Source organism: Leopardus geoffroyi, chromosome B4 (genome assembly GCF_018350155.1).
Source record: "Leopardus geoffroyi isolate Oge1 chromosome B4, O.geoffroyi_Oge1_pat1.0, whole genome shotgun sequence".
Lineage (NCBI taxonomy): Eukaryota > Metazoa > Chordata > Mammalia > Carnivora > Felidae > Leopardus > Leopardus geoffroyi.
This window is the reverse complement of record NC_059341.1, coordinates 89,857,613-89,884,680: the sequence shown is the minus strand read 5'-3', so window position 1 is coordinate 89,884,680 and position 27,068 is coordinate 89,857,613. Positions and strand designations below refer to the sequence as shown.

The window sequence follows — 27,068 nt, the reverse complement described above, 5'->3', positions numbered from 1 at the left end:
CAACAAAGAACAAATAATGGTAATAGCCTTTAAAGGAATTAGGCAAGGGGCCCTGGGTAGTTCAGGACGCTTGGTTAAGCGTCCAACTCTTGATTTTGGCTCATGTCATGACCTCATGGTTTGTGGGATCAAGCCCTGTGTTGAACTCTGCGCTAAAAGCATGGAGCCTGCTTGGGATTCTCTCTCTCCCTCTCTCTGCCCCTCCCCTGCTTATACTCTCTCTCAAAAATAAATACATAAACTTTTTTTTTTAACAAAGGGATTAGGCAGATCTTTATACATTACTGTGGAATGGTGCAGACCAATAACCACTCAAATGAAGGTCAATGAACTAATCATTCCAGGTCCATAATGAGATAAAAAGCTCGTGCCAGAACCTAAATCATCACATCACTAAGCACTGCTTACTTCAGCTGACATTCATTTTTAGCAAGACTTTTGGGATAAAGAAAGCAGTATCACGATATACTTTATCTCCTCATGGACTGGTAACAATTAGTTTGCTGTCCAGCACTGGTCTAGGGACCAACTCTGAGCAGCACTAGCATAGATGATATACTGCCGAGCAGTATTAACTATTCTGCAAATGATCACGTTCGTTAACTAAGTAAATAGATTGATGTGTAAATATTACGAATGTAAATACAAATAATGCCACAGGAAGTATATACACCAATCCATTTGAGAATTTCCATTTTTTGTCTTACCAATTCTGTACTTTAGCCAATAAGTTCTGTATAGTCATACAAGTTATGTAAGTGGGATTTTTTTTTTTAATAAAACAGCAAATGTTTTATTTTCCTACTCTTAATATTTTTAAAATTATCTGAAGCCCATACATTATTCAGATTTCTGGAGTTTTTAACCTAAATGTCTTTTTCCTGTTCCAGGATCCCATGCAAGATGCCATATTAAATTTAATCCTCATGTCTCCTTAGTCTCCTTTCAGCTACTAAGTTTTCTGTACCCTTTAGTTTATTATTATTGCTTCCTGAGCCAGAGTTCATAAAGTGGCAATACACTAACATTTTTGGAGCACTTACTGTGTGCCAGCTCGTTTGTTCAACACTCTGTTTGTCTTAACAATGCTCTGAGGGAGGTGTAGAGGCTGCTTTTAGGCACCAGGCTTGAGCAATGGAAACTTAAGCAAGGCAAAAGGGCCCACAGATCACAGTTAGGCCACAGGCCCTAACTGACCAATGGGCTACTCACAACCAGGCACAGTTCCTAAGATTAAAAATAAGGGAAAATTCCGTATGTCCCTGTACTCTTTCACTCCACCCTATAACTGCCCTCACCACCTCCTGGTGTCGGTCTCTCCTTTGCTGCCCTGCCCACTGCTCCCTGGCAGTGTATTCAATAAACTTCTATCTCCTTTGTTCTGCCTCAGGTGAATTCTTTCACTGGCCTCGCCGCCAGCCCCCCTCCAATCACTATTATTGTATCTCCATTTTACAGGCAAGGAAAGTGAGACAGAATGGGAGTAAGTAATTTGACCATAGTTAAAGAGCTGGAGAGTGGCCCGGCCAGGATTCAGACTCTGGCAATCTGATTCCCGAGGCCATAAACTATAAACTACTACGCTACATGAAACATATCAATCTATTCAAGCAAGCACATTTCAGAGTATTATGTGGTAATGGAAAAAGGGACGTAACAGGGATGTCCAGGTGGCTCAGTTGGTTAAGCGTCCAACTCTTGATTTCGGCTCAGGTCATCATCTCCTGGTTCATGGGCTTTCATGGGATCAAGCCCCTAGTCGGACTCTGCACTAACAGTGTGGTGTTTGCTTGGGGTTCTCTCTCACCCTCTCTCTCTCTGCCCCTCTCTTGCTCACACACTCTCTTAAAATAAATAAACTTAAAAAGAAAAATGAAAATGGGGAACATGGCCATATGAGAGTGTCAGAAACACCCAAGAGATGACTGACCACAAAGACAATAAAAGTAACTTTCATTGTATTTCATAGTGCACAGAGCTATTTGTACATTATTGCACAGTTTAATTCCAAGACTGCTGAGGAATTGCAATGCCTGACAGAAAAGAGTTAAGTTAGTATTGTAGTCTAACTTAACTCTGGTATGAAGCTGCCAGGCCCCAGCTTCAAACAAGAGATACCTATTTATAGATAGGTATTTGGAGAATGCAGGAAAATGAGTATAATTAAAACCCTAAACACTAGAAAAATAGTGTGGAAATCTTCCAAACATAGACTTTCGGTGACACGTGTATGAATTCCTGTAAACATTGTTAATACAACTGCAATAGAAGTTCAATTTAAAAAAGGAGTGGTCATTTGAAAAGGCATTCATCAGCTCCTTCTCTTTTTGTAGTAGTGTACTCGGAAAACTCTCTTTTCTAAGGGACACAAGAGCTAACAAATTCCTTTTTTTAAAGTTCCAAAACTTGCTGGCTTTCTGTGCCATTATTAGTAAGGAGTGCATCAACTGTCTGCAGTGATGAAGAGAAAAAGGAAATGTGGGCGCAAGGAAGAAATGAGAGCAAATTACTGGAGCTCAAAGGTCAGCCTGAGAACAGCCCTCCACTTTTATGCTCAACCTGTGCCTTCCAAAAAAGGAGGCTCTTCTGACCTAGCTCTCTTTACCTTCCCCTCAGTGAAGGACAGGCAACAGGCAACAGGAAGTCCTACGACAATGGTCACACCTTTGGCCTTGAGTTCCAAACTTTCTCTTGACGCTTGGAGATTATAACGTGAATGCACTGTGCTCAAACTGTAGAATATTAATATGAGGCACAAGAAGAGGCACCTGGGAGGCTTAGTCAGTTGAGCATCTGACTCTTGGATTTGGCTCAGGTCATGATCCCAGGATCGTGGGATAGAGCCCCACGTCAAGCTCTGCACTGAGTTTGGAACCTGCTTAAGATAGTCTCTCTCTCTCTCTCTCTCTCTCCCCCTCTGCCCTCTCCCACTCGTGCTCTCTCAAAAAAAAAAAAAAGAAAGAAAGAAAAGAGAAAGAAAAACAAATTAGGCACAAGGAAAAGCCATCACTAATCCTCACATAACTTTCATGAACTACACTGACAAGACATCAAAATATGCCATACTGTCATGACCTATGTAAAACAAGATGAGCAGACTGACTTCTTCCCACGTGCTCTCTATGGTAAATAATGTCTGGAGGCTTAATTCCATTTTTCAAACATGCTAATTTCACAGCCAGACTAAAATGTGGACTTCCTCAGAAGGGAAAATCGGCTGACTTAAGTAAGATAAGCAGACACCTATTGTTCTATCTTAATTGCGGGAGGTCTAAGGGAGAGAGCTGTTTTTGTAAGCTGCACCTTCAAAATAATAAAAGCAAAGGGCAAAAGTCCAGAGGTCTTCCACAGACCAACTGAGAAAGGAGTTAGAAATGACAGATCAGAAACTAGCACATCAAGCACTTTGAGAAATGCTGGAATCTTTGTAAATGCTCTGGTTATGCCAGGTCAGCTACTCTGCTGTGGTGCCAGGAAGGCTGGCGGGTGCTATCTCTGACATGGGGCCCTGAATTATAAAGGTCTCTGCAGCCAGCTTTAGAGTGGAACTCCAAAGGATAAAATGAAGCAGTTCCACAAGAAAAGAGACATTACCACCTGCAAACTGCAAGAATGAAAGCAGAGTCTGGACGATCAGAAACAGCAAAACCCCAGAGCATTTCCAACAGCATCTCAGATTATCAATAAAATGTGGATGCTGTCACGCTCTGCCCACTATAGGAGACCTCAGTACACATTTTCATCCCTAAAATCCATACATCCTGGATTTTTCTAGGTGCAAATGCAAACCTACATATGAAGAATTTAAAACTAAGGCGCTTGGCTGGCTCAGTCAGAGGAGCATACAACTCTCAGATGTGGGGTTTTAAGTTTGAGCCCCACGATGGGTGTAGAGATTACTTAAAAGTAAGTAAATGAAACATTAAAAAAAAAAAAAAGTGCCGTTATCCAGAGGGTGAAGCATTAAAAACAAAAAAAAGAAGAATTTATAACTGTTAGTGTAATATTATTTGCTCTCTTATATGTATATCCTCCCCAGGGTGCTGAACTTAGGTTATAAACATTATTCTAGATGGTAAGGACCAGACCCTGTAATACTTTTTAGGAAAAAACACAAGACTAAATTCTTCTCATAGTATCTTCAATTCTATAATCTATAGAACTGTCATACTAAAATAGAAATCAATAATGGAAAAATCTAAAATAACTGTCTGAAAGGGATTAAGAGAGTAGATATTAAAAGTTCTCATCACAGGGCACCTGGCTGGCTCAGTCAGAAGAGCACGTGACTCTTGATCTCAGGGTCATGAGTTTGAGCCCCAGGATGTGAAAGAGTTTACTTTAAAAAAATAAAATAAAAAAATAAGTTCTCATTACAAGAAAAAAAAATTGTAACTGTATGGTGATGGATGTTAATTAGACTTACAGTGGTGAACATTCTGCAATATTTACAAATATTAAATCATTATGTTGTACACGTGAAACTAATATTACGTCAGTTAAATCTCATTACTAAAAATTATATTGATAGGCTCAAAAAAATGTATATTAGACTTTATTTCCTATGCCATAGTAAAGTTAGAGAGATACCACTGCATGAGCTATCTAGTTGAAACCAGAATGCAGGCTAAAGTATTTTTAAAATATGATTTTAATCACATCATCAGCTTTCACATAAGTAAGGAATTTAAAAAGCCCCCAAAGAAGATAAAGTCAGTATAAAATAGACCAATGATAATAAGTGCTATGGAGAGATATAAAGCAGGGGAAGGGAGATGCAAAGTGCCAGGAGAAATTGTGGCTTATAATCTTCAATAGTGTAAAAGATTTATAACAAAGAAAACTGTGCAGTTAAAGTAAGAAATCAGTAACAAAATGATAACTGACATAACTCTACATATCTGGAAAATTTTAAACACACTTTTAAACATATCACGGGTGGCAGGCAAAAATCATAATAGAAATTAGAAAACGTGATAACTGGAAGATGACAAAAATACTACCTATAAAAATGTGTAGAATGCAGGTGTGCAGTGTTTAGAGGAAATTTTATTAGCTTACATATTTACATTAGAAAAGAAGAAAAATAAGAAGTTGGAAAATAAGTAAGAACTTTTAAAAATTGGCAAAACAATGCTCACCAAAAAAAAAAAAAAAAAAAAAAAGGAAGAGAATAATAGGAAGAATAAACCAGTGAAACAGAAAACAAATATACAATACATCAAGAAAGCAAAAATATTGCTCTTTTAAAAAACTAATAACTCTGGTGAAGTCAATCAAGGAAAAAAGGGGAAAAGGCACATAGACAATCGTTGTTCACAGAAAAGAGGCATCACTGCAGATGCTGTGGGATTAAGAAGATATGAGAATATTATAGCCAATGTTATGCCAATCAAAAAATATGTAAATGTGCAAGCAATGACAGATACTTTTTCTTTTTTTTTTTTTTTTTTTTTTTTTTTCAACGTTTATTTATTTTTGGGACACAGAGAGACAGAGCATGAACGGGGGAGGGGCAGAGAGAGAGGGAGACACAGAATCGGAAACAGGCTCCAGGCTCTGAGCCATCAGCCCAGAGCCCGACGCGGGGCTCGAACTCCCGGACCGCGAGATCGTGACCTGGCTGAAGTCGGACGCCCAACCGACTGCGCCACCCAGGCGCCCCGACAGATACTTTTTCTTGATGAAAGCACTAGATCTAGATAACTATAGTGATGAGTTCTACTAAACATTTAAGAGTCAGGTAATTCCAATCTTACATGAAATCCTCCAGAGAATAGTAAAAGAGGAAACAATCCTCAACTAATTTCAAACACTATTACTTTCAGATCACAATGTAAATGTATTTTTTTAAAAAAAGAGAAATTAAGTATTCCCACTTTTTTTGTTTTAATTTGAAAGTGTATTCCTATATGCCTCATGGGTCAAAGAAGAAATCAATTTGATACAAATCAAAACCACAATGAGATACCACCTTACACCTGTCAGAATGGCTAACATTAATAACTCAGGCCAACAGATGTTGGAGAGGATGGGGAGAGAGAGGATCTCTTTTACATTGTTGGTGGCAATGCAAGCTGGTGCAGCCACTCTGGAAAACAGTATGGAGGTTCCTCAAAAAACTAAAAATAGAACTACCCTACACCCAGAAATTGCACTACTAGGCATTTATCCACAGGGAAGAGGTGTGCTGATTCGAAGGGACACATGCACCCCCATGTTTATAGCAGCACTATCAACAATAGCCAAAGTATGGAAAGAGCCCAAACATCCACCGATGGATGAATGGATAAAGAAAATGTGGTATATATATACAATGGAGTATTCATTTGGCAATCAGAAAGAATGAAATCTTGCCATTTGCAACTACATGGATGGAAATGGAGGGTATTAAGCTAAGTGAAATTAGAGAGACAAAAATCATATGACTTCACTCATATGAGGACTTTAAGAGACAAAACAGATGAACATAAGGAAAGGGAAGCAAAAATAATATAAAAACAGGGAGGGGACAAAACAGAAGAGACTCCTAAATATGGAGAACAAACAAGAGGGTTGCTGGAGGGGTTGTGGGAGGGGGGATGGGCTAAATGGGTAAGAGGCATTAAGGAATCTACTCCTGAAATCATTGTTGCACTATATGCTAACTAATTTGGATGTAAATTTTAAAAAAATAAAAATAAAAAAATTTTAAAAAGAAACCAATTTGAGAAACTGAAAATACTTAGAACTTAATTCTAATGAACTTTACATATAAAATCTTGTGAGATGCAGCACAGGTGATACTTCAAGGGGAATTATCATAAATAATTATTAGAATGAAGAACAGACACCTTTGTTAGGAGTAACACACTTGTTAGAAATAACATTTATATTAGAGGGGCGCCTGGGTGGCGCAGTCGGTTAAGCGTCCGACTTCAGCCAGGTCACGATCTCGCGGTCCGTGAGTTCGAGCCCCGCGTCGGGCTCTGGGCTGATGGCTCAGAGCCTGGAGCCTATTTCCGATTCTGTGTCTCCCTCTCTCTCTGCCCCTTCCCCGTTCATGCTCTGTCTCTCTCTGTCCCAAAAATAAATAAACGTTGAAAAAAAAAATTAAAAAAAAAAAAAAGAAATAACATTTATATTAGAAAAGAAATTTATTGTCTTAAATGCTTACAGTAGCAGAAAAGGATAAAAATGAATAAGCATCCAACTTAAGACAATAAAGAACAGAATAAACCCAAATAAAATCACAAAGGTCATAGTAAAGATAAGAGCAATGATCAATAAAATAAAATAGAAAAACCAGCAAAAATAGACAAGCCCCCTTTAACATTCAGCAAGAAACAGAGAAGAGAAAAAAAAATTTTTTTAAGTTTATTTATTTTGAGAGAGAGAGAGCGTGCACACAAGCAGGGAAGGAACAGAGAGAGAGAGGGAGTGAGAGAGAATCCCAAGCGGGCTCTGCACTATCAGTGCAGAGCCCAATGCGGGGCTTGAACTCAAGAACCATGAGATCATGACCTGAGCTGAAATCAAGAGCTGGACACTCAACTGACTGAGCCACCCAGACACCCCAATGATATTTTATATTCAATACAGATCAGCCACTTTTTAAAAAAATAACAAAATACTATCAGTAACATACCAATATATTTGAAAACATAAAATAGACAAATTTCTGGAAAAATGTAACTTATCAGAACTGATGCCAGAAGAAATAGAGATAATAAATAATCCTATAACTAATAAAGGAAATGACTAACTACCAATGAGCGGTTAAAAAGTTCTTCACATGGGGTTCCTGGGTGGCTCAGTCAGTTGGGCAACCAACTCTTGATTTCCACTTGGGCCATGATTCCCAAGGTCGTGGAACCCAGCCCTGCATCAGGCTCCATGCTGGACATGGAACCTGCTTTGGGATTCTCTCTCTCCTCTCGCTCTGCTGCTCTCCCCTGCTCACGCTCTCTCTCTCTCTCTCTCTCTCAAAATTAAATACATAAATAAACTTAAAAAAAGTTCTTCAAAGTAAATAACTAGACTCAGATAAATAGTTCTTCCAAACTTTCAAGGAAAGGAATATTCCAAAATGTCAAACTCCTCCACAAAATAGAAAGAAAAGTAATACTCTCCAACACATTATATGAGGCTAGTATAACTTAGATATGAACCCAGACAAGGATATTATCATAAAGGAAAACCATGGGCCAGTTTCATTCAGGCATTGAGAGGCAAAAAACCCTTAATACTGGCAAACTGAATCCAATTGTTTTTGTTTTCAAAGTTTATTTATTTATTTATTTTGAGAGAGAGAGCGCAGGGGGAGGGGCAGAGAGAAAGAAGAGATAGACTTCCAAGCAGGCTCTGAGCTGTCAGCACGGAGCAAGACATGGCTTGATCTCATGAACCACAAGATAATGACATGAGCTGAAACCAAGAGCCTGATGCTTAACCAACTGAGCCACCCAGGTGCCCTTCCAACTGTTTTTATATACATAAAATACAACAGTGAAGACAGTTTAATTCTAGAATGCAAAGATGGTTTAATATTAGGCAACCTATAAACATTACTCAACACATTAACAGATTAAAGAAAAAGGATTAATAGACACAAAAAGAAAAAAAGATAACATTCAACCACCTATTAATGATTAAAATCTCAAGTAAACAAGAAATATAAGAGATTATACTTAATCTGATGAAAAATGCCTATAATAAACCGAAAACAATCATCATCCTTTAAGGGAGGACAAGCTTAAAATCAATCCCTTTATTTATTTTTTTTTATTTTAATTTTTTTTTTTAACGTTTATTTATTTTTGAGACAGAGAGAGACAGAGCATGAATGGGGGAGGGTCAGAGAGAGGGAGCCACAGAATCGGAAACAGGCTCCAGGCTCCGAGCTAGCAGCACAGAGCCTGACGCGGGGCTCGAACTCACGAACCGCGAGATCATGACCTGAGCCGAAGTCGGCCGCTTAACCGACTGAGCCACCCAGGCGCCCCAAAACCAATCCCTTTAAATCGAGAACAAGAAAAGAATGCCAAAGTCACCACTTTTATTAACTTTGTACTCCAAATTCTGTCTAGGGCAAAAATACAAGAGAAATAAATTAAAGCCATAAAGTTTGGAAAGTGGGAAATAAAACTGTCTTGCTTTGCAAATAATTTTTTTACAAAAAAGAAAAAAAAAAGAATTAGACATAGTAATAGACCAGCAAAGTGGTGTGATATGAGACCAATATGCAAAAATAAACTGATTTCTGTATAACAGAAAACAATTTTAGAAGAGATCTCATGAACATTAATAATAAAAATATCATGAAATAAATCTAATAAAAACATAGAAAATATAAAACTTTATAGTAAGACATTTTAACAAGAACTAAGTAAATGGAGAAATATTCACATTAATCCATAGGAAGAACTAATATTATATAGATGCTAACTCCCTTCTAGTTGACTTACAATGTCACACAATTTCAATCAAAATGCCTGTAGGTTTCCCAGGGAAGGAAAAGCTGATGCTAAAATGTATATGGAAGAGAAAAGACCAAGATCCCCAAGGCAGTTCTGAAAAAATAAGTAAGGAGGATTTGGCCTATCAGATATAAAGAGTTATTATAAAGCTACTGTAATTAAAAGAATGTAATACTGGTGCAGTAACCTATAACTAACCAATGAAACACAACAGTACCCAGAGATAAATTCATGCACATATGAAACTGTAATCAGGACAGAAGGAACTGGGGGGAACCTGGGTGGTTCAGTCAGTAGAGCATGCAACTTTTGATCTTAGGGTCCTGAGTTCAAGTCCCACAATAGGCACAGAGCTTACTTTAAAAATTACACAAGATAAGACAAAACAAAATCAAAGAAAGTAAAATAAAATAAGAAACTATTTAGCAAATAAAACTAAAAAAATAAATTTGGCCATTCATATGAAAAGAACTGAAAATACATCCCTAGCTCACAGTATGAAAAATAAACTTCAGATGAATTAAAACCCCATTAACTTGTCAAAAACAAAATTTTAAAACATTTAGAAGAGGATGTAGACAGATATCTTTCTGACTTCAAAGTAGGGAAAGAATTGCTTAAACGCCAAACATAGGTTAATAATTGATACATCTAATAAATTTAAACAACCTCTGTTTATCAAAAGATATCTTTTATAATTGTGAAAGTAGAAGCTACAACCATGATGAAAATATTTGAAATAGTTATAATTGATAAGAAATTAATATTGAGAACATACTAAAAAGAAAAACTAAAAAATCAACGAGAAGACAAACTAACAGATAAATGGGCAAAGATATGAATAAGTATTTTAGTGACAAAAACACATAGCCAGCCAAAATGTGAAAAGATGCTTTTTTTTTAAATTTACATCTAAGTTAATTAGCATATAGCACAATAATGATTTCAGGAGTGGCATTCAGTGATTCATCCCCTATGTATAACACCCAGTGCTCATCCCTACAAGTGTCTTCCTTAATGCCCCTTACCCACTTAGCCCATCCCCCCTCCCACAACCCCTCCAGCAACCCTCAGTTTGTTCTCTGTATTTAAGAGTCTCTTCTGTCTTGTCCCCCTCCCTGTTTTTATATTAGTTTTGCTTCCCTTCCCTTATGTTAATCTGTTTTATATCTTAAATTCCACATATAAGCGAAGTCATAGGATATTTGTCTTTCTCTGACTAATTTCACTTAGCATAATACCCTCTGGTTCCATCCATGTTATTGCAAACGGCAAGATTTCATTCTTTTTGATTGCCCAGTAATACTCCATTGTACATAGATACCACATCTTCTTTATCCATTCATCCATTGATGGACATTTTGGCTCTTTCCATACTTTGGCTACTGTTGATAGCACAGCTATAAACACTGGGGTGCACATGCCCTTTCAAAACAGCACACTTGTATCCTTTAGGTAAGCACCTAGCAGTGCAATTGCTGGGTCATAGAGTAATTCTATTTTTAATTTTTTGAGGAACCTCCATACTGTTTTCCAGAGTGGCTGCACCAGTTTGCATTCCCACCAGCAGGGCAAAAGGGTTCCTCTTTTCCCACATCCTCACCAATATCTGTTACTGCCTGAGTTGTTAATGTTAGCCATTCTGACAAGTGTGAGGTGGTATCTCATTGTGGTCTTGATTTGTATTTCCCTGATGATGAGTGATGTTCAGCATTTTTTCATGTGTTGGTTGGCCATCTGGATGCCCTGTTTGGAAAAGTGTCGATTCATGTCTTTTGCCCATTTCTTCACTGGATTATTTGTTTTTTTGGGTGTTGTGTTTGGTAAGTTCTTTACAGATTTTGAACACTAATCTTTATCTGAGATGTCATTTCCAAATATCTTCTCCCATTTCATTGGCTGCATTTTAGTTTTGCTGATTGTTTCCTTTGCTGTGCAGAAGCTTTTTATATTGATGAGGTCCCAATAGTTCATTTTTGGTTTTGTTTTCCTTGCCTCCAGAGACATGCTGAGTAAGAAGCTGCTGTGGCCGAGGTCAAAGAGGTTTCTCCTCCACGATTTTGATGGCTTCCTAACTTACGTTTAGATCTTTCATCCATTTTATTTTTGTGTATGGTGTAAGAAAGTGGTCCAGGCTCATTTTTCTGCATGTTGCTGTCCAGTTTTCCCAACACCATTTGCTGAAGAGACTTTCTTTATTCCATTGGATATTCTTTCCTGCTTTGTCAAAGATTAGTTGGCCATACATTTGTGAGTCCATTTCTGGGTTCTCTATTCTGTTCCATTGATCTAAGGGTCTGTTTTGTGCCAGTACCATACTATCTTGATTATTACATCTTTGTAACATATCTTGAAGTCCAGGACTGTGATGCCTCCAGCTTTGGTTTTTTCAGGAGTGCCTTAGCTATTCAGGGAAGATGTTCTACCTTATTAGCAATGAAACACATACAAATTAAAACAAAATACCATTTTGCCCCCAAATAGATTGCCTCTCCAAAAAACCTATCTTTATTGCTAACTGCTTATTGTCCACTAAAATCTTCCTCTCCTTGGAGCACCTGGGTGACTCATTTGGTTAAACTTCAGACTTTGGTTCGGATCATGATCTCATGGTTTGTGAATTCAAGCCCTGTGTCGTGCTCTGCACTGATGACGCAGTCCCTGCTTGGGATTCTCACTCTCTCCCTCTCTCTGCCCCTCCTCCACTGACACTCTCTTCTTCAAAATAAATTTTTTAAAAATCTTTTTTTTTTCTTCCAAATTTGTATTTAAATTCAAGCTATTTAACATATGGTATTGGTTTCAGGAGATTTAGTGATTCGTCACTTGTATATAATACCCAGTGCTCATCACGAGTGCCCTCCCTAATGCCCATCACCCATCTGGCCCATCCCCCACCCACCTCCCCTCCAGCAACTCTCAGTTTGTTCTCTATAATTAAGAGTCTCTTGGGGTACCTGGCTGGCTCGGTTGGTTGACAGTCCAACTCTTGGTTTCAGCTCAGGTCATGAGCTTATGGTTCATGGGTTTGAGCCCTGTGTTGCATTCTGTGCTGACAGCTCAGAACCTGCTTGGCATACTCTCTCTTCCTCTCTCTGCCCCTTCCCCACTTGCAGGCACACACTCTCTTGCTCTCTCAAAATAAATAAATAAACTTCTTTTAAAAAATGTGTTATGATATGCCTCCCTCTCTGTTTTTATCTTTTTTGAATGTTTATTTATTTACTTACTTACTTACTTATTTTTTGATAGACAGAGAGACAGAGCATGCACACAAGTGGGGAAGGGGCAGAGAGAGAGGAAGACACAAAATCTGAAGCAGGCTCCAGGCTCTGAGCTATCAGCACAGAGCCTGATGTGGGGCTTGAACTCACAAACTGTGAGAACATGACCTGAGCTGAAGTCAGCCACTTAACCAACTGAGCCACCAAAGTACCCCTTATTTTATTTCTCCTTCCCTTCCCTTCATCTCTTTTGTTTCTAAAATTTCACATGAGTGAAATAATATGGTATTTGTCTTTCACTGACTGATTTATTACGCTTAGATTAATATACTCTAGTTGTATCTATGTTGTCGCAAATGGCAAGACTTCATTCTTTTTGATGACTGAGTAATATTCCATTATGTATGTATAACATCGTCTTTCTTCATCAGCTGACGGACATTTGGGATCTCTTCATAGTCTGACTATTATTGATAATGCTGCCATACACACTGGAGCGTAGGGGTGCCTGGGTGGCTCAGCTGGTTGCATGTCCAACTCTTGATCTCAGCTCAGGTCATGATCTCATAGTTGACTTCAAGCCCTGCTTCAGGCTCTGTGCTGACAGTGTGGAGACTGCTTGGGATTCTCTCTCACCTCTCTCTCTGCCCCTACCCCACTTGAGCTCTTTCTTTCTCTCTCTCAACATAAACAAACTTAAAAGAAATTGTTTTTAAAAGATTTACTAAAAAAAATGTTGGGGTGCATGTGTCCCTTTGAATCAGTATTTTTGTATCCTTTGGATAAATACCTAGTAGTACAATTGCTGGGGTCATAGTGTAGTTCTATTTAAAATCTTCCTCTCCTTCTGCCATGGTCACAGAGTAGTAGCAGGAAACCAGGCTGTCCAGACAGACTATGTTTGCCAATCTCCCCTATAGCAGATGTGGCCATGTGACTAAATTCTCACTCGTTCAATGAATGAAAATTGTGTGTGCTACTTGTGGCCTGGGTTTTAAAACACTGGGGCACGTGCTCCTCAAGACTCCTTTTCCTTCCCATGAAGGAACTTAAGACCAGTTTCAACCAGGGAAACAAGTTCAGTTCCCTAGGTGACAGCAGAGCAACAAGGTGGAGAAAATTCCAATAATTTAATGAAGCAAAGCAATTCTGATGGCCTGGATCACACACCTTCAGAACGTGGTACAAGAGACAAAGGAAAGAAAGGAAATAAGGGAAACAGGGAACAAAGGGAAGGAAGGAAAAAAGAAAAATCTCTATGTTTTTACATTATTGTCTTCTAGGGTTCTCTTTAGTATAACAGTTTAGCATTTACGTTAAATAATCCGTTGCTCCACAGTGGTTCAGGATGCAGAGCTCTGATCCATTCCTGGGAAGAGTGTAAATACCCAGGATTTTGAGAAAAGTCTGACATTACCTAGTAAAGTTGAACATGCTCATTCCTTATGACTCAGTAAGTATACCTAGAGAAACGTACACCAGGAGACACCTATAGGATATTATTATTCATAATAGCAAAAAACTACAAATAACCCAAAGGTCATACCGAGTGAATAGACTACTATTTTTACACACTGGAATAAATACACCAATGAAAATAAATTAACTACAGCTGCACACATTCATGTGGATTAATCTTAATATCATAATATTGAGTGAAAAATGGAAGTCATAAGAACACTTAAAATTTTTTATTAGGAAAAATTGTAAACACTCTAAAAAATAAGAGAATAATACAGTGAACCCCACATACTCAATGATTATTAATTCATGGACAATCTTATTTTATCTGTATTCCTACCTATTTCACCTTCCCCCAGATTATTCTGTAGCATATCCTAGACACCATAATTTCACCCATAAATATATCAGCATGTATACTCAAAAGATAAAGATTTTTTATACATGCCAAAATACTATTATTTTAATTTTTTAAGTAATGTCAATTTCTCAATACCATGAAAACATCTGGTACATGTTCAAACTGCTCTGTATTTTTTTTACATAATCTCTATGCCCGTTATGGGGGCTCAAACTCACAACCCCAAGATCAAGAGTCGTATGCTCTACTGACTAAACTAAGACTGGTGCCCCTAAACAGCTCTGTATTCTTCATGTACAAACACAACATACATCAAAACCATAAAGGAGGGGCGCCTAGGTGTCTCATTTGGTTAAGCATTGGACTCTTGATTTCCGCTCAGGTCATGATCTTGAGGTTCATGGGTTTGTTGGGTTTTTTTTATATTTATTTATTTTATTTTTTATTTTTTAAAACTTACATCCAAATTAGTTAGCATATAGTGAAACAATGATTTCAGGAGTAGATTCCTTAGTGCCCCTTACCCATTTAGCCCATCCCCCCTCCCACAACCCCTCCAGCAACCCTCAGTTTGTTCTCCATATTTAGGAGTCTCTTCTGTTTTGTCCCCTTCCCTGTTTTTATATTATTTTTGCTTCCCTTTCCTTATGTTCATCTGTTTTGTCTCTTAAAGTCCTCATATGAGTGAAGTCATATGATTTTGTTTTTCTCTAATTTCACTTAGCAAAATACCCTCCATTTCCATCCACGTAGTTGCAAATGGCAAGATTTCATTCTTTTTGATTGCTGAGTAATACTCCAGTGTGTGTGTGTGTGTGTGTGTGTGTGTGTGTGTGTGTGTGTATACACACACACACCACATTTTTTTTTTTTTTTTTTTTTTTTTCCTGCGGGGAGAGGGGACACGGGTGCACACCACATTTTCTTTATCCATTCATCCATCGGTGGACATTTGGGCTCTTTCCATACTTTGGCTATTGTTGATAGTACTGCTATAAACATGGGGGTGCATGTGTCCCTTCAAATCAGCACACCTGTATCCCGTGGATAAATGCCTAGTAGTGCAATTGCTGGGTCAGAGGGTAGTTCTATTTTTAGTTTTTTGAGGAACCTCCATACTGTTTTCCAGAGTGGCTGCACCAGCTTGCATTGCCACCAACAATGTAAAAGAGATCTTCTTTCTCCACATCCTCTCCAACATCTGTTGTTGCCTGAGTGGTTAATGTTAGCCACTGTGACAGGTATAAGGTGGTATCTCAATGTGGTTTTGATTTGTATTTCCCTGATGATGAGTGATGTGGAGCATTTTTTCATGTGTCAGTTGGCCATCTGGATGTCTTCTTTGGAGAAGTGTCTATTCATGTCTTTTAACCATTTCATCACTGGATTATTTGTTTTTTGGATGTTGTGTTTGATAAGTTCTTTATAGATTTTGGATACTAACCCTTTATCTGATATGTCATTTGCAAATATCTTCTCCCATTCTGTCAGCTGCCTTTTACTTTTGCATATTGTTTCCCTCGCTGTGCAGAAGCTTTTTATTCTGATGAGGTCCCAGTAGTTCATTTTTGCTTTTGTTTCCCTTGCCTCCGGAGACATGTTGAGTAAGAAGTTGCTACGGCCAAGATTAAAGAGGTTTTTGCCTGCCTTCTCTTCGAGGATTTTGATGGCTTCCTGTCTTACATTGAGGTCTTTTATCCATTTTGAGTTTATTTTTGTGTATGGTGTAAGAAAGTGGTCCAGGTTCATTTTTCTGCATGTCGCTGTCCAGTTTTCCCAGCACCACTTGCTGAAGAGACTGTCTTTATTCCAATGGATATTCTTTCCTGCTTTGTCAAAGTTAGTTGGCCATATGTTTGTGGGTCCATTTCTGGGTTCTCTATTCTGTTCCATTGATCGGAGTGTCTGTTCTTGTGCCAGTATCATACTGTCTTGATGATTATAGCTTTGTAGTATAGCTTGAAGTCTGGGATTGTGATGCCTCCTGTTTTGGTTTTCTTTTTCAAGATCGCTTTGGCTATTCGGGGTCTTTTCTGGTTCCATACAAATTTTAGGATTATTTGTTCTAGCTCTGTGAAGAATGCTGGTGTTACTTTGATAGGGATTGCATTGAATATGTAGATTGCTTTGGGTACTATCGACATTTTCACAATATTTGTACTTCCTATCCAGGAGCATGGAATCTTTTTCCATTTTTTTGTGTTTTCTTCAATTTCTTTCATAAGCTTTCTATAGTTTTCAGTGTATAGATTTTTCACGTCTTTGGTTAGATTTATTCCTAGGTATTTTATGGTTTTTCGAAGTTCATGGGTTTGAGCCCTACATCAGGCTCTGAGCTGAAAGTGCAGAGCCTGCTTGGTATTCTCTCTCCCCTCTCCCTGCCCCTCCCCCCCTTTCTGACACACACACACACACAAACTATAAAGGAAACTATAAAATGGTCATAAATTGTAAAGAAAATAAGGGAACGACTTTAACACTAAATTCATCAGAATTGTTGGGGGGGGGGGCAGTCCATGGGATGAAGGAAGATTTGTCAGGAAAAGGGCAACATGGGATTTCTAAGACACTGAAAATGTTATAATTCTTATCCCCCATGGCTAACAGCTCAGGTATTCATTTTATTTTTTTAGTTGTGAATAATCATTGTCTATACCTATTTGTATATACATTTCACCAAAAAAAGAAAAGAGAACTTGCTGTTCCTAACAGACACATACACGCACACGCGCACGCGCGCGCGCGCACACACACACACACACACACACACACACACACACTAGCTGAACTCAAAGCAAAGCAAAACCAAAATATATCACTAAGTTGTAAGCAAACCAGAAGTTTGAAACTGTGCTGTGGACAAATGTGATCAGCAGAGGTTCAAGCCAAAGATCAAGTTTTGCTTGGATTTACTTTGTCCCATCCCCATCCTGAAAGAGGGTGGAGCTCAAGGTGAGATTCTGGCATTAAACCAGTTGGCGTACCAAGGTATACTGCCAAAAACACAGGAAGTACAACATATACCGAGAAGGAAGAGAACCAGAAATTCCTTCCACCATGCATTACAGCCGACTATGTGCATGTGAAGCTCAGCCCCACTCATGCAAAGCAGCCACAACAGTGACCTGCACACCACGAGCACTCTAACTGGTAGCTGCTGGTGTGATTATTTTTCATTCTTATTATTTCACCATCCTTTTATAGTCTTTTTTTTCAACTATTATATTTCTCCAGGTGCACCTGGGTGGCTCAGTCAGTTGAGTGTCTGACTTCAATTCAGGTCATGATCTCCCAGTTTGTGAGTTTGAGCCCCATATCGGGTTCACTGCCGTCAATGCAGAGCCTGCTTTGGATCCTCTGTCCCCCTCTCACTGCCCCTCCACCACTTGCACTCTCTGTCTCTCAAAAATAAATATTTAACAAAAACTAAAAACTAAAAAATAATAATAAAATATTTCTCCATACCAAAATGTTCTTCAAAAACTACTGTTGGGGCACCTGGGTGGCTCGGTCAGTTAAATATGTGACTCTTGATTTTGGCTCAGGGCATGATCTTACAGCCTGTGGGATTGAGCCCCTCACTTGGTATTCTCTCTCTCCCTCTCTCTCTCTGCCCCCCCCAAAATAAATAAACTGAAAAAAAAAAAAAAAAAAACTACTGTTAATGACTGCATAACATTCCATGTGTATAAGTTAGTTAACCATCCCCAGTGGAATTTAGTTAACCATTCCCCACTGTTGGACATTTAGTTTGGTTTTAACTTTATGACTTTCTAAAGAAGTTACACACTACTTGAATTCAGTTTAGTTCCGTGGTAATACTTTATTGGACACCCTCCATAATTTTCAATGATCACCATGTTAACCTATACTGTAAAGGAATGATAATCCAAATATCACTCTACCCACTCAATAAATATTTAATAAAGCCCTGTACTAAAAAGTATGAAAAATACATAAATAATAAATTCTATTGTCATAGTACTTTCTGTTATATGTCAATTATACTTCAATAAAACTGGAAAAGAACAAAGTACTGTCTCATGAAGAATCAAATTCACAGTTATAAATTAATTCTTCATTTCCATATTGATTTAAAAAATATATTTTTCTCAAGACCATGAAATTAAACCAGTGACTTGATCGGATGTCATAAGAATCCTTTTTACCACCAGTAAATAAAATCTGCTGACTGGACCACAGTTTTCACTTCCCATAAAATGTCACTGGACAAAGGTAAAGAAAATTTAAAACAAAAGTTGCAAGCCAACACACGGCAGCTCAGGAAGTAGGCTTTTAGGCTCTGTTACTTGGATGAAAAATGACAACAAAAAATCCACTCATAAGCTGCTGGGGATCTCTCTGGTTTGCCTACCACATTTCCCTTTTTATATACGCCATTCCAAAAGTACATGGGACTTTATCAGAACGATTAAAGATTCGCCCACTTTGGGATTTATTCCGGTAGCAGGCTGGTGATTACTTATTTGAATTTCAAAAAGCTCATTTAAGTCAGAATGTAACAAAGAAGCAGTTGAAATATAAAGAAAACTAAAATTAAACAGACAAGGACTAATTTTTACTGACTATTTATTATGTGCAAGCCTGTGACAAAGCTTTCCACAAATCACCTCATTGAAACCTTAGAAAAACAAGAAGGTAAGTACTATTATCAGCCCCATTTTACAGATGAAGAAATGGACTCTCAGAGACCACGCGTGTGATCAGTGGCAGGGCGGGATGACTAACACCAAAATCTGTGCTCTTAAACATGATGTTCTCTTTCCTCCCATCCTGAAATATCAACAGGAGTGCATATATATGTTGTCAACAAAGTAGAAAGTAACTCCAGACCAACAAACAAATACTTTCAAATGATTAAAAGTGTTCTCAAATAACGATCCCTGATCCCACCTTTTACCTCAAAAAATGAAAACAAAAATAGATAAGGAGATATACAGTTTACTCTCTTTACCTTAATTTTTAATTGTCTGAACCGAAGTGAAATGGGTAGCATGAATGAAATCAGAAAAGGGTCTGGTGAAGCTACAAAGCAGACTCGCAAACCAGAACCAGAGTGGAAAACGTGTGACCCCTATATTGGTCAACACTTCACAAGAGTAAGCAAACCAATCTCGATTGCTAGAACTGAGATTTATCATGCTGTAGCACATGCCAACTTGCATCTGTATTTCAGAAGGACGTGTTTTGCTCAAAAATTTCTCCCAAACTATTCCTTAATAGATTTTGAAGTTCATGAAACTAATCAGGGTTTCCGGGCAACGTAACAGAGCTTACTACACTAGCTGGCATTAGTTTGACCAAAATTTCAAGCAAGTTACAATTGTACATATTCACCATATTTCTTCCCCTGATCTTAAGGCAAGCATGTGAAGCCGCTGCCCACACATTGTGGTTTCTTGAAATGATCTTGGTGAAAAAAACAACTTAGTTACGGCTAATCAATTTAATTAACTCCTCCTGTTAACAGACCAGAGGCATTGCTGTTCTCTTCTAGGCCCAACTAGGATTCCTTCAATGAATGTAAAGTCTAAATAGTGAAGTGTTCTATCTCCTGCTGTACTTTGTGAGGAATCTAAAAGTAAATCATTGTTCCTGAAAACAAACGACCTGGGTTTTTAGCCCCAGGTATGTTAATTGTGTAACTCTATCATTATGCTTCCTTGCATCGTATAAATGAATGGGTTGGACAGGAAATGTTTCATGTCCCTCCCAGCTATAAAGTTTTAATTCATAATTTAAGTTGTTGCTGTTTTCTATTACAGGTTACGTGAAAGGACATCAGATGCAGACACAGGTTCCATATTAGTGACAGCAGCACTTTTTCCTGTTGAAACCCACTGCATGACATGGGGTCATATCAAATTCAATTGGCATTTCCTCGTGTTCCATCTGCTACCAAAATGTACTATTTGTAGTTCAGGCAGCAGAGTGGTCGAAGAAGAACAGATTTTCTTGGCACTTCCTGCACATATGGCATGTAGATGAGTAGGAGATTATCCCTGAGAAAATACTGCAAATAATAGCTGTCAATTCTTAGCAACTAACAACATGCATTATTAAAAACAAACACAACCTCTCGTTCATGAGTTCCACCTCACAAAATGTGTCTTTTGATTCTTTTGGCTCCCATATGGGAGCTAGTAGTTTTTTTATGTGAGCCACAATACTTTCGCTGCAGAATTCAAAAATTGCATAGAATACTAAAATCCAGATAATCTCCAAACCTTCTGTTAGCCAGTTGTTATGATCTTTTCTACTGCTAAGCTTTTTGCCAGAGATGCTAACAAGTAACAGTCAACTGATAGGAGTTTCATACACTTCTCCAGACAAGTAGCTTTTTAAGAGCCCCCACAAACAAGAGATTAACTTCTCTGGATTCTAAATCTTTGAGAAGTTGGGGCGCCTGGGTGGCTCAGTCGGTTGAGCGTCCGACTTCAGCTCAGGTCACGATCTTGCGGTCTGTGAGTTCGAGCCCCACATCAGGCTCTGGGCTGATGGCCCAGAGCCTGGAGCCTGCTTCCGATTCTGTGTCTCCCTCTCTCTCTGCCCCTCCCCCGTTCACGCTGTCTCAAAAATAAATAAATGTTAAATCTTTGAGAAGTTGACTAACATGCATGAAATAGTCTTTCTTCTCCTAGCTAACACACTCCTTTTAAATTTAAGGGGGGGGGGGCGCCTTCTGTCCCTGATTTAAACCAATCTATTCTTTGATAATGTGTATAATTCACAATTCTACCCCCTCTTACAATTGTGTGCTATGCTTTTCTGAACACGGTTTTATTATTTTTCTGTATTCCCTATTGCATTATTTTAATTTTCTGAGAACTCAAATAATGTATAGTGTTTGTGAACTGATTATTTTTTTTAAAAAGTGAAAGCAAAGGTGATTCCCACCCCCGCCCCGCCAAACCAGGTAGTAAATGAAACACAAAAGGCTTGAAAATTTTTCTAAGTTATTAATTGAATTAATTGAATTGACATGACATCTTAGAAATGAGGGAATCCAAACTCCTTATCTTATAGGTAAGACAACCAAAAGTCAGAAACTAAGTGACTTACCATGACATATCTAACTAGATGTATTTATGGTTTTATACGTAAAATTACACACTGTCACCTATGATGGTTCTTTCCACAGTTGAGAACAGCTCCGGGAAGTCTGTTCCTAAAACATGTGCAGGCAGCCACACTGTCAAAATCCCACATCTGGAGTCACTCCTTGAGATCAAATCATTATCTCAGAAATTCTGAGATACGTGCAACTTGTATCAGGGAAACGGGAGAGAGAAAGAACAATACTCCAGAGTATTAAGTTTTAAGTCAGAAGGTTAAAAAAAAAATCACACATAATAAAAAATGACTCTTGAAATCACCCTTACCCAGAGAGTCACCCAGAGAGTCCAATATATATGACTTTATTCACAGGGAACAGACCTATGTCTTCTGGGTCCAGCACAGCTGGTTTTCTGTTAGCAATCAAACAGGCCACATTTCTTTTGTTTATCATCAGATGAAATAGTTGGCTGGAATTAAAAGAGGTAGTTGTTCCAAAACCACGTATCTTTAAACAGCACACTAGCACTCTGCCAGGGTAAGATGTTCACCCTTAAAGAGGGACTCAGGAAATACAACAGAAAATCAGAGTCCTGCATTTCACATCCCTAGTAAGGAACCTACTGTCACTGCATGGGACAGCTTGGCCTCATGCACTATTTCACGGTCATTTTTGTCCCACTTGATCTTGATTTTGCCTAGAAGTGCAGGTGTACTGGTGCCCTTAAAGGTGTACGTGATCCAACTCCACTGTATTACCCCATTCCCATAACTGCATATGCGTAGAATGATGTGGGTTAGACATAGGATGTGTGAAAGCAGATAGTCTGGACGCAGGTCCTGATGAGAAGGGCAGGTCAGGTGTCAGAAAGAGTCATACAGCAGCCTCTTTCAGGCTGTAGGTCTGTGTAAATGAGGAAGGTGGAAAGGACTAGGGATCACTTTCTATGGGGCTGAATTTGTTCCAAAAATAATCTTCACCGTGTTCATAATTTTTCCTTGCATTGGATTTGATAGACGCATTGTAAACATTGCAACACATCCCATTTTATTGATTTTTAATCAGTGTAGAGGGCCTGTATCTCAAGCACATTAGTAATCATGTAACAATAGAATTCACACTCTGAAAGAAATTAACCATGAAACTATTTTTCATATAAGGACTTGATCATGGACAAATGAGCTTAGAACAGAAATAACTAAGCCAATACTTGAAAGTGCATTCTGCCAGCCAGTGCTCCAGGCAGCAAGAAAGCCAGACTACCATCCCTCCATGATCTACCACAAAGAGCCATGTGCAAAACCTTGCACAAGGAATGGTGATGAGGAACAAGAGTTCCACCTTAAAATGAAAGGTTGTTCAGGCCGTGCTGGGGTAACATTAAGAGAGGTTCTGCTTATGAAAAAGTTTACCTGTCACTAAGGAAATAATTACTCCTCTGCTATCCTAACTTCCATGTCAATGTAACCAGTTGCTGTAAGTAGAAATTATCTTAATTACAAGCAGTTAAAAATTGGTTCCCTGAACGGTGTTTAGCTTACATCCTTTATAGGGGTTAGCCTAAAGGAAAGCATGAGTCCCTGGGCTTCCACACGGCCTTTGTTGGTGGCCTAGATGAGTGGGTCCAAATCCGCCCTCAGGGCATGGAGGGTCCACCAGGTCCTCGCATAGGACTCTGGGCATTTCCACAACTGGACCACACAAAAGAACACCCAGGCTGCTCCTGCCTTTCCCAAGGAAAGTAAGGAGTGCCTCTCTCAGCAGCCCTTTTAGAAGACTGTATCAGAAAAAACACAGGTGTCTGCATAGCAATTGTTACGAACTTTGCAGTGAATATTCCAAAGCACAGCATCAACCTCAACACTCCATCCATTGTCTCAATAGGGAAAAACCACCCAGGAGAGACCACAGAAGATGAAAAAAACAAAAAAAGACAAAAAAAACAAACACAGCAGAGATAGATGTTCATTAAACACTTCAACAGCAACACAAAATACTTGTACCAGAGAGAAAATCCATTTTTAAAAACCCAAGGCACATTAAGTAAAAATGCTTAATCAACCTTAATTAGGTTCCTTCATTAGTTGACAATGTAAATGGACTGAAACTACCACTTAAATATCCAAACCTTCATTTTACATGCAAGTAGCTTCCAGCAAATGATAAAGCAATACTCCCGGGGGAGTGTGGAAGATGGCACTGAATTCTGGCCCATTATAAAGGAGGAGTCAGATTCCACTAGTCCCCGCTTGGTTTAACAGCCAGGTTTTCGGGGAGCTGTTTTCTAAACGGCGGACTCGCCCTAATAAATTAATAGCGAACAGCGTAAAGGTCTAGAATCGTCTGCACTCAATGAAGCTCCGGACCACTTGATGTCCAGACTTCGGGAAAATGATTCCTTAAAAATAACGTGACAAAGATACCAGTTAAAAAGAGTAACGAGAAGGAAGAAGAGGGTAAGTGGCCAGGAACCACGGCTGCCGCCTGCCTCCCGTGTTAAGTTGCCCGGCTGAAGGTGGTGGTTAAGTTACAGCCAGTTCTCTCTCTCCTGGAGGTGCGCTCTAGGAGTCGGAGAAAGCCACCCGGTTTCCAGCTCCCCGTGGGCTTGACGGGACTGGGACGGGGATGGGCTTGCACGAAGCCCAGGGTGGCTCAACCAGAAGCTCTGGCTGTCCCTCACCGCCTTCCTCCAACGCAGACACCAAGTTAGAAATGCAACTCCTCGAGCACAATGACAAGAAGGCACACAAAAGGAGCAAGGCAGCCGCTCCCATCCTTACCTTTGACTTGACTTTCATACTCGGCTATGATCTCTTTGTCCTTCTTGAATCTGCTCGGAGTGGACATTATCCAGCTGTTCTGGGTCCGCTTTCAATGGGCAAGTTCTGTTCGGTCGTCACAAACCAGTCTCCTTGGAGAGGCAGAGAGTTGTACTCCCACACACGGGGAACCCCGGAGGCAGCACCCACAGGAGGTAAAGGAGGAGGAAGACGAGGAGGCGGAAAAGAGGAGCGAGCCGAGGACTAGATTAACCCGGGCGCCGGCACCATACTCTCCGCTTCGAGCTGCCGTCGGTGATCCGGGAGGGGGGGAGGGGGGCCTCGGGGCCGGAGAGGCCCGGCGCGCAGGCAAACTCCCGCGAGCCAGCGGCGGGGGGCGTCTCCCTGCCCACCCCACCCGGAGCCGGCCACTTCCTCTACGGCCGCTGGGCGGACGCGGGGTTCGCGCCGGCGCTCCGCACCATTGTTACAAACCCGCACCGGGCGCTCGGGGGCAGGGCCGGCTCTGGAGGGCGGACGCCGCGACCCTCCCTTCCTGCTCCAGCCGCCGGCTCCGGCGCTCGAGGGTCCCGCCCGGGCCGGGATGCTGCCGCCGCGGACGCCGCTCCCCCGTCGGCAAAGGCTGCCGCTAGCGCCCGGGCGGACGAGAGGAAACGTAATCCTAGAGCGAGTCCCTGCTGCCGGGCCGCAGGGCGGCCGCTGCGCGGTCTGAACGCGTCCTGGGCGCAGCACCGGCGGAGTTTAGATCTCGACAGCCGGCGCCGCGAGGGGCCTCTGCCTCCTTGGCCGCGGGGCGCCGACGCTACCTCTTTCTCCCCGTCCCGCTCTCCGCTGCTGCCCCCAGGAGGCCGCCGCTGCCTTGCACACTCGCACGCGCACCGGGAGGAGCCGCGCCCCCGGCGGCCGCAAAGTTGCCGGCGCGCACACGGCCCGCGGCTCCCCGCGCCCAGAGAGCGAGCTGCGGGCGGCGGCGGTGGCGGCGGCGGCGGCCGGACGGGTCCCGCGGGGCCTGGCGAAGTGGGGCAGGGCTCGCGGGAGGGGCGGCGCCGTGGCCCGTGCCCTTCGCCCTCGCCCCGCTCGGTAAGGAAGCGCAGGCTCGTCCGGGAAGATGGATGCCTCTCTCGGCCCCCCGCGGCCCCGCCCCGCGCGCCGAGCCTTGGCGGCCGTAGGCGACGCCCCCCGCGTCTCGCCGGGCTGGGGCTCGGCTCCCCTCGGCGCGCGGGGCAGACTGCAGCCTCAGCAGCTGGAAAGCCCCTTCCCCACCCGGGGCCGCCTGGGGTCGAGGCAGGGGGTTCTGGAGGGGCTTTTTCCAGAATCCATCGGAGAAATCCAGAGTTGGAGCTCTCCACGACGGGAGGGGATGTGACTCCAAGACGCTGCACCCCAGTAGGAAAACTGGAGGCTCACTGAATTGTGAATGACTTGGCTGCTGAAAATCAAAAGAGGGTGAAGATTTTCAGTGGAGATGGAGAAAAATACTCATCTGGAACACAATATTCTCCCCATCCTGGGATAGCTCTAGGAGCTAGGGTGGTGGAAAAGGCGTGGTCCAGCTTTCTCACGGACACATTTACCACTTGGGACCTTTCCTTTCTCCTTTCCAATCACCTCGTACATAGTGAGGGTCTGGTTTATCAAAGCGATGTGTTCAGAGGCGTGTCCAGTATACAAATGTTTTCCCTGCAAGATCTAAACAGAGTAGGGATTTTTTAGACTTTGATCATTCATTCATGTATCCCGTGATAAACTTTCACGTTCTTACTGTGGGCCAAATATCAAGCTAAGAGCTAGGGACTCCGAGGTCAGGTCCCTGCTCTAAAGGATCTCAAAGTATATTGTATGTATGTATGTATGTATGTATGTATGTATGCATAATAATACTGTAAGAGAAACACTCCTGGCTTTGGGAGTCCTGAAAAGGAAAAATGGGCCGCAAGAGGTTTGGCAAAAAGTGATATTTACACTGGATTTGAAGGATAAATAGTAAGCAGTTTGCCGCCTCAGAGAGGGAAGGGGTTGCGTTCCACGGGGAAAAAGGAACATCATACTTTGGGGCAATTGGAAATACAGTTACAAGATATCTTCCACTAAAATACCAGATCTCTGATAGGTGAAAAACATTTTGAAAATTTTTATATATTCCAACTGATAGTCTGTGAACGTTGTTTTTAATTGTGCAGCTTTTAAAATTTAATTTTTAAACATCTTTTTACATTATAACAACAGAATACAGGAATAAATTGTTTTTATTTTTTTAGAAAATTTTTAAAAGGCACCTAGCTGGTTCAGTCAGTGGAGCGTGCAACTCTTGATCTCAGGGTTGTAGGTTCAAGCCCCAAGTTGGGTGCAGAAATTACTTAAAAATTAAAATCTTTAAAAAAATGTAAGTTTTTTTCCACAGTGCCAAAACAAGAGGTTAACTGCAGAACCCCTGACTGTCCTAATTTCATGTGGAACTAACTGTCTTATGTAAGAGTTGGGTGAAAAGCCAGAATATCTAAAGCAGAGAGGCTGGGAAGGAAGGTCAAGGTGAACTGGGAGAGGCCTCCTATACTGAGCTTTTAGACACAGTTCTGCAGACCACAGTGAACCTTTTAAGTAGAGTAGTGTCATGGTCACATAGGTGTTCTATAAAGATAACTGTTGGCAGTGTGGAAGGATGGATTGGGCATAGGAAGAGAGAGACCAGAGATAAGCAGCTTACTT

General features: G+C 40.6%; 1 protein-coding gene across 2 annotated transcripts in view; it reads right to left on the bottom strand.

Moving 5' to 3' along the window:
- Positions 1-25,444, bottom strand: part of SRGAP1 (SLIT-ROBO Rho GTPase activating protein 1) — a 287,997-nt gene extending 262,553 nt beyond the window's left edge. For both annotated transcript variants that reach the window (XM_045464974.1, XM_045464975.1), the window contains exon 1: positions 24,363-25,444. In XM_045464974.1, coding sequence (XP_045320930.1) covers positions 24,363-24,429 — 67 coding nt within the window. In that variant the 5' untranslated portion in view covers positions 24,430-25,444. The remainder of the gene's footprint in view (positions 1-24,362) is intronic.
- Positions 25,445-27,068: the final 1,624 nt, after the last annotated feature.